Source organism: Trichosurus vulpecula, chromosome 5 (genome assembly GCF_011100635.1).
Source record: "Trichosurus vulpecula isolate mTriVul1 chromosome 5, mTriVul1.pri, whole genome shotgun sequence".
Lineage (NCBI taxonomy): Eukaryota > Metazoa > Chordata > Mammalia > Diprotodontia > Phalangeridae > Trichosurus > Trichosurus vulpecula.
In genome coordinates this window covers 202,249,901-202,263,818 of record NC_050577.1, presented here as the reverse complement: position 1 = coordinate 202,263,818, position 13,918 = coordinate 202,249,901, and the positions used below count along the sequence as shown (strand labels likewise).

At 47.0% G+C, this 13,918-nt stretch overlaps 1 protein-coding gene across 4 annotated transcripts; it reads left to right on the top strand.

The window, feature by feature from the left end:
- Positions 1–595: 595 nt before the first annotated feature.
- On the top strand, positions 596–13,833 carry WASHC1 (WASH complex subunit 1). Of its 4 annotated transcripts, none has more exons than XM_036759322.1 (11): positions 596–1,038; positions 2,357–2,510; positions 8,686–8,797; positions 9,653–9,799; positions 10,140–10,276; positions 10,478–10,610; positions 10,867–11,068; positions 11,146–11,310; positions 11,751–11,909; positions 13,347–13,415; positions 13,557–13,833. In XM_036759322.1, the coding sequence occupies exons 2-11, from the start codon at positions 2,362–2,364 to the stop codon at positions 13,694–13,696; spliced, it is 1,413 nt and encodes a 470-aa protein (XP_036615217.1). In that variant the 5' UTR covers positions 596–1,038; positions 2,357–2,361; the 3' UTR covers positions 13,697–13,833. The 4 variants fall into 4 exon arrangements, with proteins under 4 accessions (XP_036615217.1, XP_036615216.1, XP_036615219.1 ...); XM_036759321.1 differs by having other exon boundaries at positions 748–1,072; XM_036759324.1 differs by lacking the exon at positions 596–1,038 and adding an exon at positions 1,151–1,360.
- The last annotated feature ends 85 nt before the right edge of the window (positions 13,834–13,918 follow it).

Here is a 13,918-nt window from a genome sequence, read left to right as displayed (position 1 = left end):
CGGTCGGGGAACTTATCAAACTGATCCGGAATTCGCCCAATCAACCATTCTCACTTAAAAAACAAAAACAGTAAAGGAAGTCGGGATATCAGAGTAGGTTTCCCTGCCTTGGACATCTCCAAGCAGAGGCTGGATGACCGCTTGACCACCCTGTTATTATAGTGAGGGGCTGCCTTCCCCGGAAAAGTTGGACCAAATGGTGATAAGGACCCCCAGGCTTCCATCTCTCAAATTCCGTGATTTAAGGTGGCCTGGGGTTCGCCACGGTTTCTTCAGTCGTTCTTGCTCCGGTGGGCTCCCCAGGAAGGGATGCCTTGGGCCGGTGGCTGTCGGGGTTGGGCAGGGGTAGTCGGGGACCGGGAAGTCACCGCAGGCAGGAGGGCTGCCAGGGGAAGGAGATGGCTGGACCCGGGAGCGATCCGGGGAAGGAAGGGGAGGACCCGCAGTGAGGGAGGGAGCAGTGGGCGACCGAGACTGGAGAGGGTCTGGGCGGCATCTCAGCAGAGAGAGGGGCCCCGGGGGCTCCTCGGGAGTCCGGCTTGCGGGGAGGAATGCTCACCCAGGAGCGAGTGCCGGGCGCTAGGACCTGGCAGCTGGGGGAGGGGAGGGAAGCGGAAACGGCGGACGTCAGACTCCCGCCGCCGGCTGGGCCAGGCCCGGCGCGTCCAGGTCCAGTGGAAAGGCCGAGCGCCTGGGCCAAGCTGGGGGGCGGGGGGTGAGTGGGTCAGAAGCCCGGAGCCTTTGTGCAGAGAGAGGCACGCGAAAGGCCAGAGGACGCAATCACTCTTCCCGTTTCCCCGAAGCTGGGCCAGGCCGCAGAAGCTGGCTTCTGAGGCCTGAGGAGGGGAGGGACCGTCCGGTCAGGGATCCCCCACCACCCCCGCTCCCGGAAGCCCGCCCCGCGCGCCGTCCCGGCTTCCACGTGACTCCGCAGACTCCACCCCCACCCCATCGGGGCACATTCCCTGTGGTCCTGCTAGGCCTGCAACTACGGTGTCCTCAGACGGCCAACCCCACCCCTACCTTGGAGCTCGCTAGGTGGGAGTGCCCCTACTGGTCCGGCTCTAGTGACGTAATGTGCTGAGGGGACCCCCCCCCCCATCCCTTCCCTCTCCCCGCTTGCGGCTGGAGCTTTGAACCCCCGTGGGGGCGGGGCGGGAGGCAGAACGAGGCTTGGGGGCCGGGGAGAAGCGCGCGCCCCTCTCCGAGAGTGGCCGAGGGCAGGGCGGGAGGGAAGCCGAGGCTTCGGCGTCCGCAGGTCCCACTCGGTGGAGGAGCGGAGGTTTGGAGGGGTCCGGCTAAGCCGATGCCCCTGGACGGGAGCCCAGGCAGCCTCTTCCACTTTTACAGCGGGGCTGAGGTGAAAAGAGGAAAGAACCACCCCCACCCCCGCCCTCTTGGCCTCATTCATTCCGCAGTGTAGGGAAAATGGGCAGTCTTGGAGGCCCAGAGAGGGCAAGCGGCCGTGCACGGTCACTTCGAGGCGGGACCTTGCCTCGCCAAGGCCACCATTAATTGTTACTCCCGTCCCACCTCCCCCTGCATCCCCGAGTAGGGGCCAGGGCTGATTAACGTCCTCCTTGCCACCTTTCAGTGCTGGGATCGTGATTAGTCCTATTTATAGGGGCTCTCGCCTTAATATTCCGCTTGGCACTTCTCTTGCCAATCAAATCAGTAGTGTCTGCGGTGTGATTGTGCTTTAGTGGCACCGGGGAGCCGAGTTAATTAAACCAAGTATAAATAGATTCTGCCCTTGCCTCGCAATTTGCTCAAGTGCTTCTCCCCTTCCGCCTCTTCTCTCCCCGCCCCCTCCACCTCCGATCCAGACAGAACGCTCAGCCCACTTTCCTGTCTCCCGGCCAGAGTCACCTGAGTCCACCTGGGCTGCACCTAGTTAGCCTGCCAGGGACTGGGCTTCCATTCCGTCAGCCAGACCAGAAAGGAATGCGAAGGTTCAAACGTGATGGATTCCCGTGGGCACGGGGCTGCTCTGAGAGCAGTTGGGGATCCCCCTCTTCGCACACATCCTGGACATCCCCTCACCACAATCTTTTCTCACTCCTTCATTCTCTTTTGTACCCTAACCCCAGCCCCTAGTCTCTTCTTCCCCCGTTTCCCCTCCAGTTTTCATTGCTCTGCCTCTTCCCCAGTCTCTCCCTCTTGGCAGCATCTCTGAGGTCTGGGTTATCCTCTTGCACTCTCTACACCTGGACTCCCTAGTTGTTGGGGTACTGAGCTAGAAAGGCACCAGATTCTCCTGAGCTTGCCTTGCTCCCACTTGTGTGTATATTGCCAGGATCAAGGGGAGGACCTTCAGAGGGGATAGAGCACATCTGACTTTTCCCTTCTCCCATAGGCACCATGACGACCATGACGCAGTCTCATTACCTGGAGGGCCAGGCCTACTCTGTGCCCTTGATCCAGCCAGATCTTCGAAGAGAAGAGGCTATCCAGCAGGTGGCAGATGCCTTACAGTACCTGCAGAAGGTTTCTGGTGACATCTTCAGCAGGTAGGCATGGCTCAGGGTACAATGAACACAAAGACATAAACTATATGCAAAGTAATTTCCCCAAAAAGGAGAGGAGGACATTAGAATCTGGGGGAGTGGGGGGGGGGGTTTCAAAGGAAGTGCTTTGCCTGCTACCTGATACAAAAACAGGCCTTAGGTAGAAGGTAGCACTTGAACCGACCCTTGAAGGAAGGGGGGAATTCTCTAAGAAAAGGTGAGGAGAGAGTATATTCCAGGCATGAGAGAGAGCCTTGGTAAAGGCATAGAGACAGGAGATGGAGTAGTACATGTAGAGAACAATAAGTAGGCTGGTTCAGCACTACCATAGAATGTATGAATAAAAGTAATGTGCCAGAAGCCTGCATAAGTAGGCCGGAGTCAGGGTGTTAAAAGGCTTTAAATGCCAAACAGGAGTCTGTATTTAGTCCTGGAGGCAGGAGAGAGCCACTGAGCTTCTTGAGCAGGAAATGATATGGTCGTAGCTGTGCCTAAGCAGTTTCACTCTGGCAGCTGTGTGGAAGATGGATTGGAAAGCGAATAGCTTTAAGTCAGAAAGACCAATAAGAGGCTGTTACTGTGGTCCAGGTAAGAGGTGATAAGGACTTAAACTAGGCTGGTAGCTGTGTGTTTGGAGAGAAGGCGATGGATAGAAGATGTGTTTTTAAGTAGAACAGACAGTACTTGACAACTGATTGGATAATGAGCTTGAGGTCCACTAAAACTCACAAATCTTTTTCAGAAAACCTATTGTCTGACTGTGGTTCATTTATTGTATACTTATGAAATAGGTTTGTTTGTTTTTTTTTTTAACTCAAGTGTAAGGCTTTCTATTTATCCTTATTAAATTTCATATTATTAGGTTAAGCTCAATATTCTAACCTCTCAAGATCCTTTTGAATCCAAACTTTGGCATTCAACATGTTAGCTATCTCCCCCAGCCTTGTGTCATATGAAAATTTGATAAGTATGCCTTCTGTGCCTTTCTTTGTCATTGATAAAAATGTCCAACAGTACAAGGATAAGCATAGATCCCTGGGGCAGGTCACTGGAGATAAGCTACCAAGCTGACATTGAACCATTGCCATTCAGCCAGTTCTGCGTCTATGTAATTATACTATCATCTAGCCCATGTTGCTCATCTTTTCCATAAGAATAGCATGAGATACCTTATCAAATGTTTTGCTTAAAATGTGGGCAAATTATATCTACAGTATTTCCTGAACCATTAGCTTAGTTACTCTATCAGGAACGTAAATAAGGTCAGTCTGTTCATTGTCCATCTCTTTAATAATCAATTTTAGAATTTTTCCAGGAATTGGGGTCAAGTTCACAGCCCTGCAATTTGCAGACTCTGTTCCCTTTCTCAAAAGTTAGGACATTTGTTCTTCTCTAGTCAGTAAGCCAACAAGTATTTATTAAGCACCTTCTCTGTGCCAGGCGCTGGGGATACAAAGACTAAAGTCAAATTAGCATTGTTGGGGAGACATTATGATCATAAATGGAGAGCTACAAGGGATCCTAGAGTCTATCTAGTCCAAACCCTCTTAATTTACAAGTGAGGGAACTGAGGCCCCAAGAGGTGGTGAATTGTCCAAGGTAACCCATGTGATAAGCACAAGAAAGAAAATGTGAACCTTGGTTTGAAAGCATAAGGCTAGAAAGGTAGATTGGAGCCAGGTTGTGAAGGGCTTTAAATTTCAAATAAAGGAGTTTATATTTGACCCTGAGAGTAATAGGGAACCACAGGAGTTTATTGAGGAAGAAAGTAACATGGTCAGACCTGTATTTCAGACCTTCAGTACCTTTCCTTTCTCCATGATCTTTCGTATGATAGCTGGAGACTCATGAATCAATCCATTTTTACCCCAGCAACCAGTTTCCCCTTGTCAGGTTCTCATTTACAGTACCACACCACGTTTTTATATTCATCTTCTACTCCCTGACCTTCAGTTAATCAACAAGCACCTTCTATGTGCCAGGCATTGTGGTAGCTGATGGCACAGCAGTGTTAGTGAAAATCAGATTTAGATGGGAATTTCCTCTTATTGGTTCCTTTACTGTTGTAAAAAAAAAAAGCATGAAATTGTCAACGTTGCCTTGAATAAGGCACATTAAGAGCTTATTAGTTTCTTTGCTTTTGGCAGAGGGAACAGATATCTGGATGATTGAAGTTCCCTCTGTTGTTGTTTGGTCCTTTAGTCATGTCCAACACTTGGCAGGAATACTAGGGTGGTTTGCCATTTCTCTCTCTAGTGTGTCCCCATTTTACAGATGGGGAACTGAGGCAAATAGGGAGTTAAATGATTTGCCCAAGGTCACACAGCTAGTAAGTGTCTGAGGCTGGATTTGAACCCAGGTCTTCCTGATTCTAAGCCCTTTGCTCTATCCACTGCACCACCTAGCTGCCACAAATATTATTTCTCTGTGCTGAGTTTGTGATTTGTTTCCTTGTTGCATCATTCATTTCCACTTTCTGAACAGATGGTCTCCAACACCCTTAGGTATTCTCCTATGAAAAAACTGTTTCTGATTCTCCCTCCACCGTTTTTCACCCAATAATTTCTGCCATGCTTCCTTTTCCCCATTCCTGGGTTTCCTCACGTGAGGATATCTTCTTATGTACATTGTTATTCCATCCCTCATTCATCCCAAAAAATGCATACCCATCCAGGATCACACTCTATTTTTACCCCATCCAGTCTCAATGATAAGGTCAAATTTGCCACTCTGCATCAAGAATGCTTCTTTCTTGGATTTTGTTTCCTGGAACTTCTGGAGCTGCTATTCTTCTTCCTTTATTGCAGCTGTTCTTTATGACATCTAGCTTGGTGTATATGAAAATTCAGTTAGATTTTCAAGTCACCCCTTGGCTAGGAGCCTGCCACATTTTAAGCTGTGGTCCTGCAGATTGCCCGATCATCCTACATTGTCTTGAGTCTTCACTCTTCATAGCTTCTGGTTCCTTTCCTGCTGCCTACAAACATGAGGAGATCCTATCATCCCTGCTGCTGTTTTTCATCTCTCTTTCCCTTCACAACAGTGCCTTCCCTTTCTCTCTTCTCAGTCTCTTCTAAATCCTGTGAGGTGAGGAGAGGAACATGAGCCCTGCTGTCATGGAGTTTTCAATTCCAGGACTGGAGATGAACATTAACATTAGGAAAACCTGTCAAATATGGCTGAGTGACTTGATGTTTGTCATCTTGTAAAGGAGACATTTGATTTCTGATAGAATCCTCAGGTTGTTGGGTATTTTTAATCCAGGTGTTTGGGTTACTTTTTTACTCTGTACCTAGTCCAGTCAATCAACAGTCATTTGTGAAGCACCTACTCCATACCAGGCATTGTGCTGGGCAGTGAATGAAAACAAAAATGAAACGAAAGAATTGCTGTCCTCAAAGAGCGAACTCCAACACCGGACCCTTGTCTGTCCAGAACTGACAAATTCTGCAGAGTCAGGTCAGCTCAGCAAATATTCATTTCACACTTGCTATGTGTTCAGCACTTTGGTAGGTATGGTCAGGTATATAAAAGAAAAGTGTAAGCTACTTTCTCTCCCAGTCTAGTTAGAAAGACAAGACACACAAATATAGACCAGTAGTCGGAAGACCTTTATTTTATTCCCAACTCTACAAGTCACTTTAACCTTTCATTTTCCTCATCTATAAAATGAGGGGGTTGACAATTGATGATCTCTAAGTCTTTAGATTTAAATCTACAATCCTATGATTACCAGGGAGTGGGTAAGATGTCATATCTATTTTCAAAGAAGATAGCATGGATCTGGATGTTTATAAATGCTTTTTGAGGTATGGAGATTTTTCCCCTGATCTGATAGTGCGCTCCCCACATGGCCTTATTATCTTAACAGATAAGCTGTTCCCAGTTTCTAGGCCCCAAGTTCCTAGCGCTCAGTGGTTATGAGGACAAAGACAGGTGGAAGGGAGGGAGAGAATTTTTGAGCCAAATTAATTTTCTCCATCTTAACACTTCCCTTTCTTCTACCTCTGATTACGGATTTCCCCTTTTCTGGGTTAGATAGAAACTCTCTTTCTGCTCTGGCCCCATTCCAACCAGGTGAATTGGAGCCAAGAAAATGTGACAGCAGAGATGTCCACAGAGACTGAAAGAAATACAAGTATCTCTCAACAGATTTCTGCTTCTTCCAACCTTTTCCTCTCTGACCTGTCTACAATATCTCTCCCTAGCTTTACTTGAGAGGGAGCAGCTACTTTCTCTGGGTAAAGTGGGGGACATGCAAGAAGAAGGTAGAGTTAGCATTACTAAATAGCTTCCTGTTCTTGCATTTTCTTCCTCTCCTCTTCTCCCCTTCTTCTACCTCCTAGCTTTTTCTGCTTCTCTCCAGTGATTGGCACCTGGGAGTACACCAGGTTACAGAACACTCAATCAGCTGCTTGCATAATTAGCAGATTGTTTTTAATTATCCCAAGAGCTGAAGAGGGGAAGGTGAAGAGAGCTTAGGTTCAAGTTTTTCTTTGCCTGGAGATAGGAAAGAACAGAGTGGGAAGGATGGAAAGAAGAAAAGCCAGTGATGAAAAGTCAAGGGCCTTTTTGGGAGCCCCAGAACGGGAATTGGCTTTGGAGTTCGCACAGTTCATTCTGAGATGTCTTTAATGTGGAGGGCAGCCTCACTAGAGATCAGGCCTAGAAGGATACAGTGCACCAGTCTGGGGGCTGAGAGAGTGGGGCTGGGCAGGGTTATTTTTGTTGTTGGAATCAGAATACCTGCGTTCTGACCCTGAGTTCTGCCTTGACATATGAGGTTGACTATAATGAGAAAGAGTTTTTAACAAACTTACTGCAGCTTACAATAATAGGATATTAGAGTTAGAAGGGATCTCATAAGTAATTTAGTCCAACCTTTCCACCTAATTCATGAAATCCTTTCTAAAGGGGAATGTGGTAGAAAGAAAGCTAGTTAAGAGACATGGACCAAGTCCTGAGTCTAGCCCTTCATAGCTGTGGAAGTACAGGTGAGTCACTTAATCTGTTTGAGCCTCTGTTTCTTCATCCATAAAATCTACGCATAAGGAAAATTAAAGTAACAGCTGTATAAACAATAAGTTGACTAGTTAATTAAAAGTTATTCAATTTAATTCTTTAAACATTTAGTAAAAACCTAGTATGTGCAAGGCACTGGTGATATAAAGACAAAAATTAAACAGCCCCAACCCTTAACAAGCCTATGTTCTACTGGAGAATGTACAAAAGTAAAATAATCTGCATTTTAATAAAATTTCATAAAAATAGTATTTCAAATTGTACCATCACCAGTCTTCCAAAAAGTCTTATTCTGGTGCCACATCATGGTATTCCAGAGAGCAAAGGTTCTCAAAGACAGCTTCCCCCATCTGCTCCTGGTACTGTATATTGAGACCAGACAGAGTTTATATGATTCTCCTTTAAATACTGATCCCTTGGTGAAGCCTTAGGCAGGATTCTCAAGAGAAGTATAAATAGAAAGGATATCACTCTCAGAAAAAATCCTAGTCTTTTAAAACTCCCATGCTGCCCCCTTCCCATGATAACCAAGAAAATATCAGTAACTAACCCATGCCTACTTTACTTTTTTGTACAAAGTATTTCTGATAATAATGAACATACACATCAAGGGATCCTTGTTGAACCAGAGGAAGGACCTTGTACCTAGGAGGCACTTAACAGTTATATTTGAATTTCTGTTGAATTGGTGTAAAGTGATGCTGAAACCTGTTAGGGTCGTTTCGAGCATTGTGGGTGGAAAAGGCTGCCTTTTGTTGAAGAGTGTGGAAACCTTGTGAGACCAGCAGTAGTTATGATTTTTACTACTTAAGTCTGTTAAAGTTGGACATCTTTTAGGTACAGGGAAGGTTGTGGTCTTTCTGTCCATTTGTAGTATGTCTGTTCTGCAGGGCAACAGTTATTTCTGTAAGTCTGTTCAAATCCTTTTGTACAACCCCTAGCGGATGGGAACTCTCAAGTCTAGACAGACCCTTCAGAGGTCATCTGCAGCACCATGCCAGCCCTGGGAAGTGCATGATCTCCTCAGAGAATACACTCCTTCATTCCCAGCACCTTGTCTCACAGACCTATCATACGGACATCGGGGCAAAAAAGGGTTTGGGACAAAGAACATTTGAAGTGGCACCTTACTCATAAGTGTTGATCTTTGTGGCAGGATTTCCCAACGAGTAGAAATGAGCCGGAGCCAGCTGCAGGTCATTGGAGAGAGAGTCTCTTTGGCTCAGGCCAAGATTGAGAAGATCAAGGGCAGCAAGAAAGCAATCAAGGTAATAGGCACCTGTTTCAACAATCAGGCTAGCAGCTGCTGTGGGGTTGTAAAACCAACAACAACCAGCTCACAGAATGCTGCAAGCCCGTGTTCTTTTGATCTGCTTTACTAAGGAAAGCAATGTTAAGGGGTTAACAATCTCAATTTAATCCAGCATACAAATATCATTCACTTAGTTCAGGGGAAGAAGCTAGCACCCTGAACTTCAGGGCAAACACAGACAAATTACAAACATCAACAGACCAAATACAATTCATAGTTACCAAGAAAACCATCAACATCAGAGTTCAGCTGGAAGTCTTTAGGGCAGCTGCCCAGAGTCCTGCGCCTCCAGGAGTGAGAGCCTTAAGCAAATAGCTCTGTTCTCCCTTTTTGTCATCTGAGCAACCAGAACTTAGGCTCCTATGATTGGCTCTAGTGTTAGCACCTCCCTTCATTGGCCCCACCTGGAGCCCCACCTTAGTTACCAATTCACACCCACGTAGGCTTAGCACCTAATAGATAGGGGTTTGGGCCTGGGGCTCAGCACCTGGTAAGACTCAATCAAAGACACTGAATTAATCAAAGGAAACAAAGGCTAAACTCTTCAAGGATCCCCAATATAGCACCACAGTCTCTCTCCTCCCCTCGCCCCAAGTATCAGTCTAGTGATCCTGACTCCTTTTGGCCAAGCCCTGAGCCTCTCAGCCTATTTCATGCTGCTGCTTTTATCTAGGGTACAGTACTTCATGACCACCATAGTTCTTCCTCCCAAGGTGTTCCTTACCACTTCTAGGACATTTTGGTTTTTTTCCACCAAAAGAGAGATAACCTTCCATCTTTGAAAGTTCCTGTCCCCTCTGCTTCCCCGTAGGTGTTCTCTAGTGCCAAGTATCCAGCCCCAGATAGACTGCAGGAGTACAACTCCATCTTCGAGGGAGCCCAGGATCCTGGGTCTCAGAGGCGCATCCGACACAAGATCCAAAGCAAGCACCGACCCTTAGATGAAAGGGCCCTGCAGGTCTGGACTCCCAGGAGGGAAAAGAGGTCTCCTGGGATGACAGCAGGGAGATGATGGGCTAGCCAATTTGGTATGAAGAGTGCTGGGTGACTAAACAACTATGAAGGTGGCCCACTTCACTTAAGACAACTGCCCCTTCATTTTCTCATCTGTAAAATGGAAAATATGCTTATTTATATAGGATTACTGTGCCAGAAATACTTGTAAAATGTAAAATGCCATATAAACATGCTGTTACTAAAATGCCTAACCCCAGTGCTGTCACTGTGCACCGTCCTAGCAATGAGAGCAGGCCGACTTGTGGCTTGCTTTCTTCTCTCACCACTCCCTTCATCCTCAGGAAAAACTGAAGTACTTCCCTGTGTGTGTGAACACCAGACCCCAGCCTGAAGATGAAGCCGAGGAGGGACTTGGGGGCCTTCCCAGCAACATCAACTCCCTCAGCTCCTTGCTGCTCTTCAACACCACTGAGAACCTGTATGACTGGCAGGAGAGCAAAGGGGGGCAGGATTGATGTCTAGAGGGACGAGGGGATGACAAGGCTTTGTGGAGCCAACAGGCCCTCATTTCTCTGTATTTCCCTTTCCCAGCTTTAAACGTGACCCTAGAGGAAGCAAAAGTGGGGAGATAACCCTACCCTACATTCAGGTGATTGCCAACTATGCCTCCATCCCTTAGGTACAAGAAGTATGTCTTTCTGGACCCTCTGGCTGGGGCTGTGACAAAGACTCATGTGACACTAGGGACAGAGACTGAGAAGTTGTTTGATGCCCCCTTATCCATCAGCAAGAGGGAGCAACTGGAGCAGCAGGTAATGTGTCACAGGTGGGGATGGTACTGGAGGTAAGGCTTCAGAGCCTAAGAAATATCTGGGCAAGTGCTTTGTAAACTGTTGAGCACCATGAATAAATTTAAGCTATTATGATGCTTCTTTTTGGTGGGAAGAAGGGGTTACCACTTAGCCTATTCTGTTTATTTGGTCCCAGAGTGGGATAACCTGGCCGAGGTATATACCACCCCACCCCAGCCCCCTAATCAATGTCCCCACCTCCTGCTTGCTCTTTTAGGTCGCAGAGAATTACTTTTATGTACCAGATCTGGGCCAGGTGCCAGAGATCGATGTGCCATCCTACCTTCCTGACCTTCCTGGCATTGCTGATGACCTCATGTACAGTGCTGACCTAGGCCCTGGCATAGCACCTTCTGCCCCTGGCACCATTCCTGAGCTACCCACCTTCAACACTGAGCTTGCTGAGCCATTTAAGACAGGTATTCTGAGTAGGGGGAGAGGTTGTTATTCATTTCTCTGGCCCCAACTGAGGTCTTAAATGATATTTTATTTTCAGAACTAGATGGTGACACAACAGTAGCACCCCCACCACCTCCACCTCCACCGCCTCCTCCTCCACCAGCTCCTGCAGTATTGGTCAGTGCGCCTCCACCCCCACCTCTGCCTCAGCTCACCTCAGCCCAGCCAGCCAGTGGGGACAACAGCAGCATGTCTCCTTCAGGTACCACTAAGTGTCCCTAACATTGGCAGTTGGGATGGGAAGGGGGAGTTGGAGGCCTGCCAGGTCACTTGTACCTTGGACACTTTATTTGAAGGGTAGTCTCTGGATCATCTAATCCAGTAGCCTTAAACTACACACATTTACTACTGTTTCCTTTCACAAACATTACCCCTTTTAAATGTAATTGGGGGAGGGGAGAATATGGATCCTAATCTCATTAACGTATCTCTGAGCACACTTACTGAATATTAGTTTTCAGTAAATCTTTTTTTGACGAACTAGGAATCGATGTGTTTGTGAGCAGGGCTTTCTGCTTCATTTACTAGCAAAAGGGAGAGGGAAGTTCCCTCACAGGTTAGGCTAAGCAAGTGGTTGGAAGCTGAAGTCCCTGCCCAGTTCGGCTGTCCCATTCTCATTTGTCTTCTCTCCCCCTCCTTCAGTTGCAGTTCATGTACCCCCCAAGGAAGTAGTGGATCCTTCCAGTGGACGGGCAACCCTGCTAGAGTCAATTCGCCAGGCCGGAGGTATTGGCAAAGCCAAGCTACGGAGTGTGAAGGAGCGAAAGCTGGAGAAAAAGAAGCAGAAGGAACAGGAACAAGGTAAGGCCTGCCCTCACTCCTGCTACAAAAGTTAGAGCCCTGAAGGCCATTGCTTCTTTCTATTTAGCAGCATGAAGCCCAGTAAGGAATGCTGGGTCATCCCCTAGCCCAGGACTGTTGAGATGCTTTTGCCCATTCATGCTTTATGGAGTGTTGCTGTTGGCCAGGACTCACTGTAGGGAACACCTCTTAGTAGACTCCTCATCCTCCAGACTTGCTTCCTCCTAGCTTAGAAGGGCTGAGGCATAAGGAGAGATAGAATGAAAGGAAGGTAGGGCAGATAGAGAAATGGTGGAAATAGAACACTTCTGGGCGTGGTGAGATCCTATATGTTTGAGGGTGTATCGGCATGAATGGTGACATCACCTCATAAGGACAAGAGTTTAGGAGGAAATGACAGTAAGCTGGGTGTTGGAGTTCTTGAGGAAAGAGAAAGATGCCTTAGGGCCCAGTATACAACAACCACTGTTATCCAGACTGAATAGAAAATGTTGGTACTTTGAATACAGGAAGAGGAGAGGTTGCTCAGTGATGGTGGTAAAGGTTGAGTCTGGAAATGGCAGTGGGAGCAAGGAGCCTTCCAACTCCAGCATTTTGTCAGGGGCCGAAGATACAGCTGGAGAAGAGGGCCAAGGAAAAACAGTCATTAATGGGAAGCCAGCTGTCACTTAGGAGTGAAGATGGAGTGTAAATAAGGAGGTCTGGGATAAAGGGAAGGTTGTTCAGTATAGAACAAAGATTCCAGGGAGCGTGGTGGAAAGGGTCAGATCAGAACACAGAGTAAGGTGGGGTTGTGGAGACTGCAGATAGCTTTCTTTTATGAGGCCAGTGATAAGGAGAAAAACAGGTAGTGGGAAATTGTTACAGGGTAAAAGATGAAAAACAAAGCCTAGTATGTTGTAGCCTCCTCTCCCAAGTTGAGGGCAGTGCTCCTGGCTGCATCTTGGCGTGACCTGACCTCACCTTGCTCTTCTCATTCATTTCAAAAGCTTGTGGAAATCAGTTAATTTAAAAATGCTATAAAAATCTATTTTCACTCATCAGATTCAGTTAGAAGGGACCTCAGAGGCCATCAACTTGAGGCTGCACAGGAATCCCTTTCTACACCAGAGCCCCTAATAGTCATTAAAGACATTCACTGAAGGAATATCCTTCCAAGGTAGCCCAGTCAGCTCTGAAATGTTAGAAAAATTTTCATTATATGAAGCCCAAGTAGTCTTCTTTGTCACTCTCTTTACTTAATTATAAAATCACTTAGGATCCAGTGCTGTATTTATTGCTTGCTGGTGCTAGCTGTCCACTGCTATACTGAAGTTCTAATAATCCTTTGGAAGATTAAAAAAAAGGAGTGATGATAATCACAAAAGTAAAACCCTGTGAAATTTCCTATCTTCCCCCGCCCCCCCCCCAATCCTAACCACGATTTTTTTGTTACAGTGAGAGCCACAAGCCAAGGTGGTGACCTAATGTCAGATCTCTTCAACAAACTAGTCATGAGGCGAAAAGGTAAATAGTTGTATTGGGGCCCTGGTACCTCCTTCCAGGCCCTATTCATGATCCATCCATCCATAATGTATCTCTTGCTTCTAATTCTCTGGAGCTGAGGCAACTCAACCTTCCCTCACTTGGGTAAATTTTTACTTTCAGGCATCTCAGGGAAAGGACCTGGGGCAAGCACTGGAGAAGGCCCTGGGGGAGCTTTTGCTCGAATGTCAGACTCAATTCCACCCCTACCAATGCTGCAGCAACCACCTGGAGAGGAAGATGAGGATGAATGGGAGTCATAGGAAGGCCTCTACTTTCCTTGGAAGCCACACCTGAGCTGTTGCCCCAAGACAGATGAAACATGGACACCCTTACGGTTTAACCCTGATTTAGTTCTTATTAAAGGTTCCTCAGCTCATCCTGGAGATGGGAAATGGAACACATATTGTTTATTTATATTCCCCTCTGCTCTAAGGCTCTCTCCCCTTTACTAGCATGTGTCACTCTTCCATTGAGCTAAAATT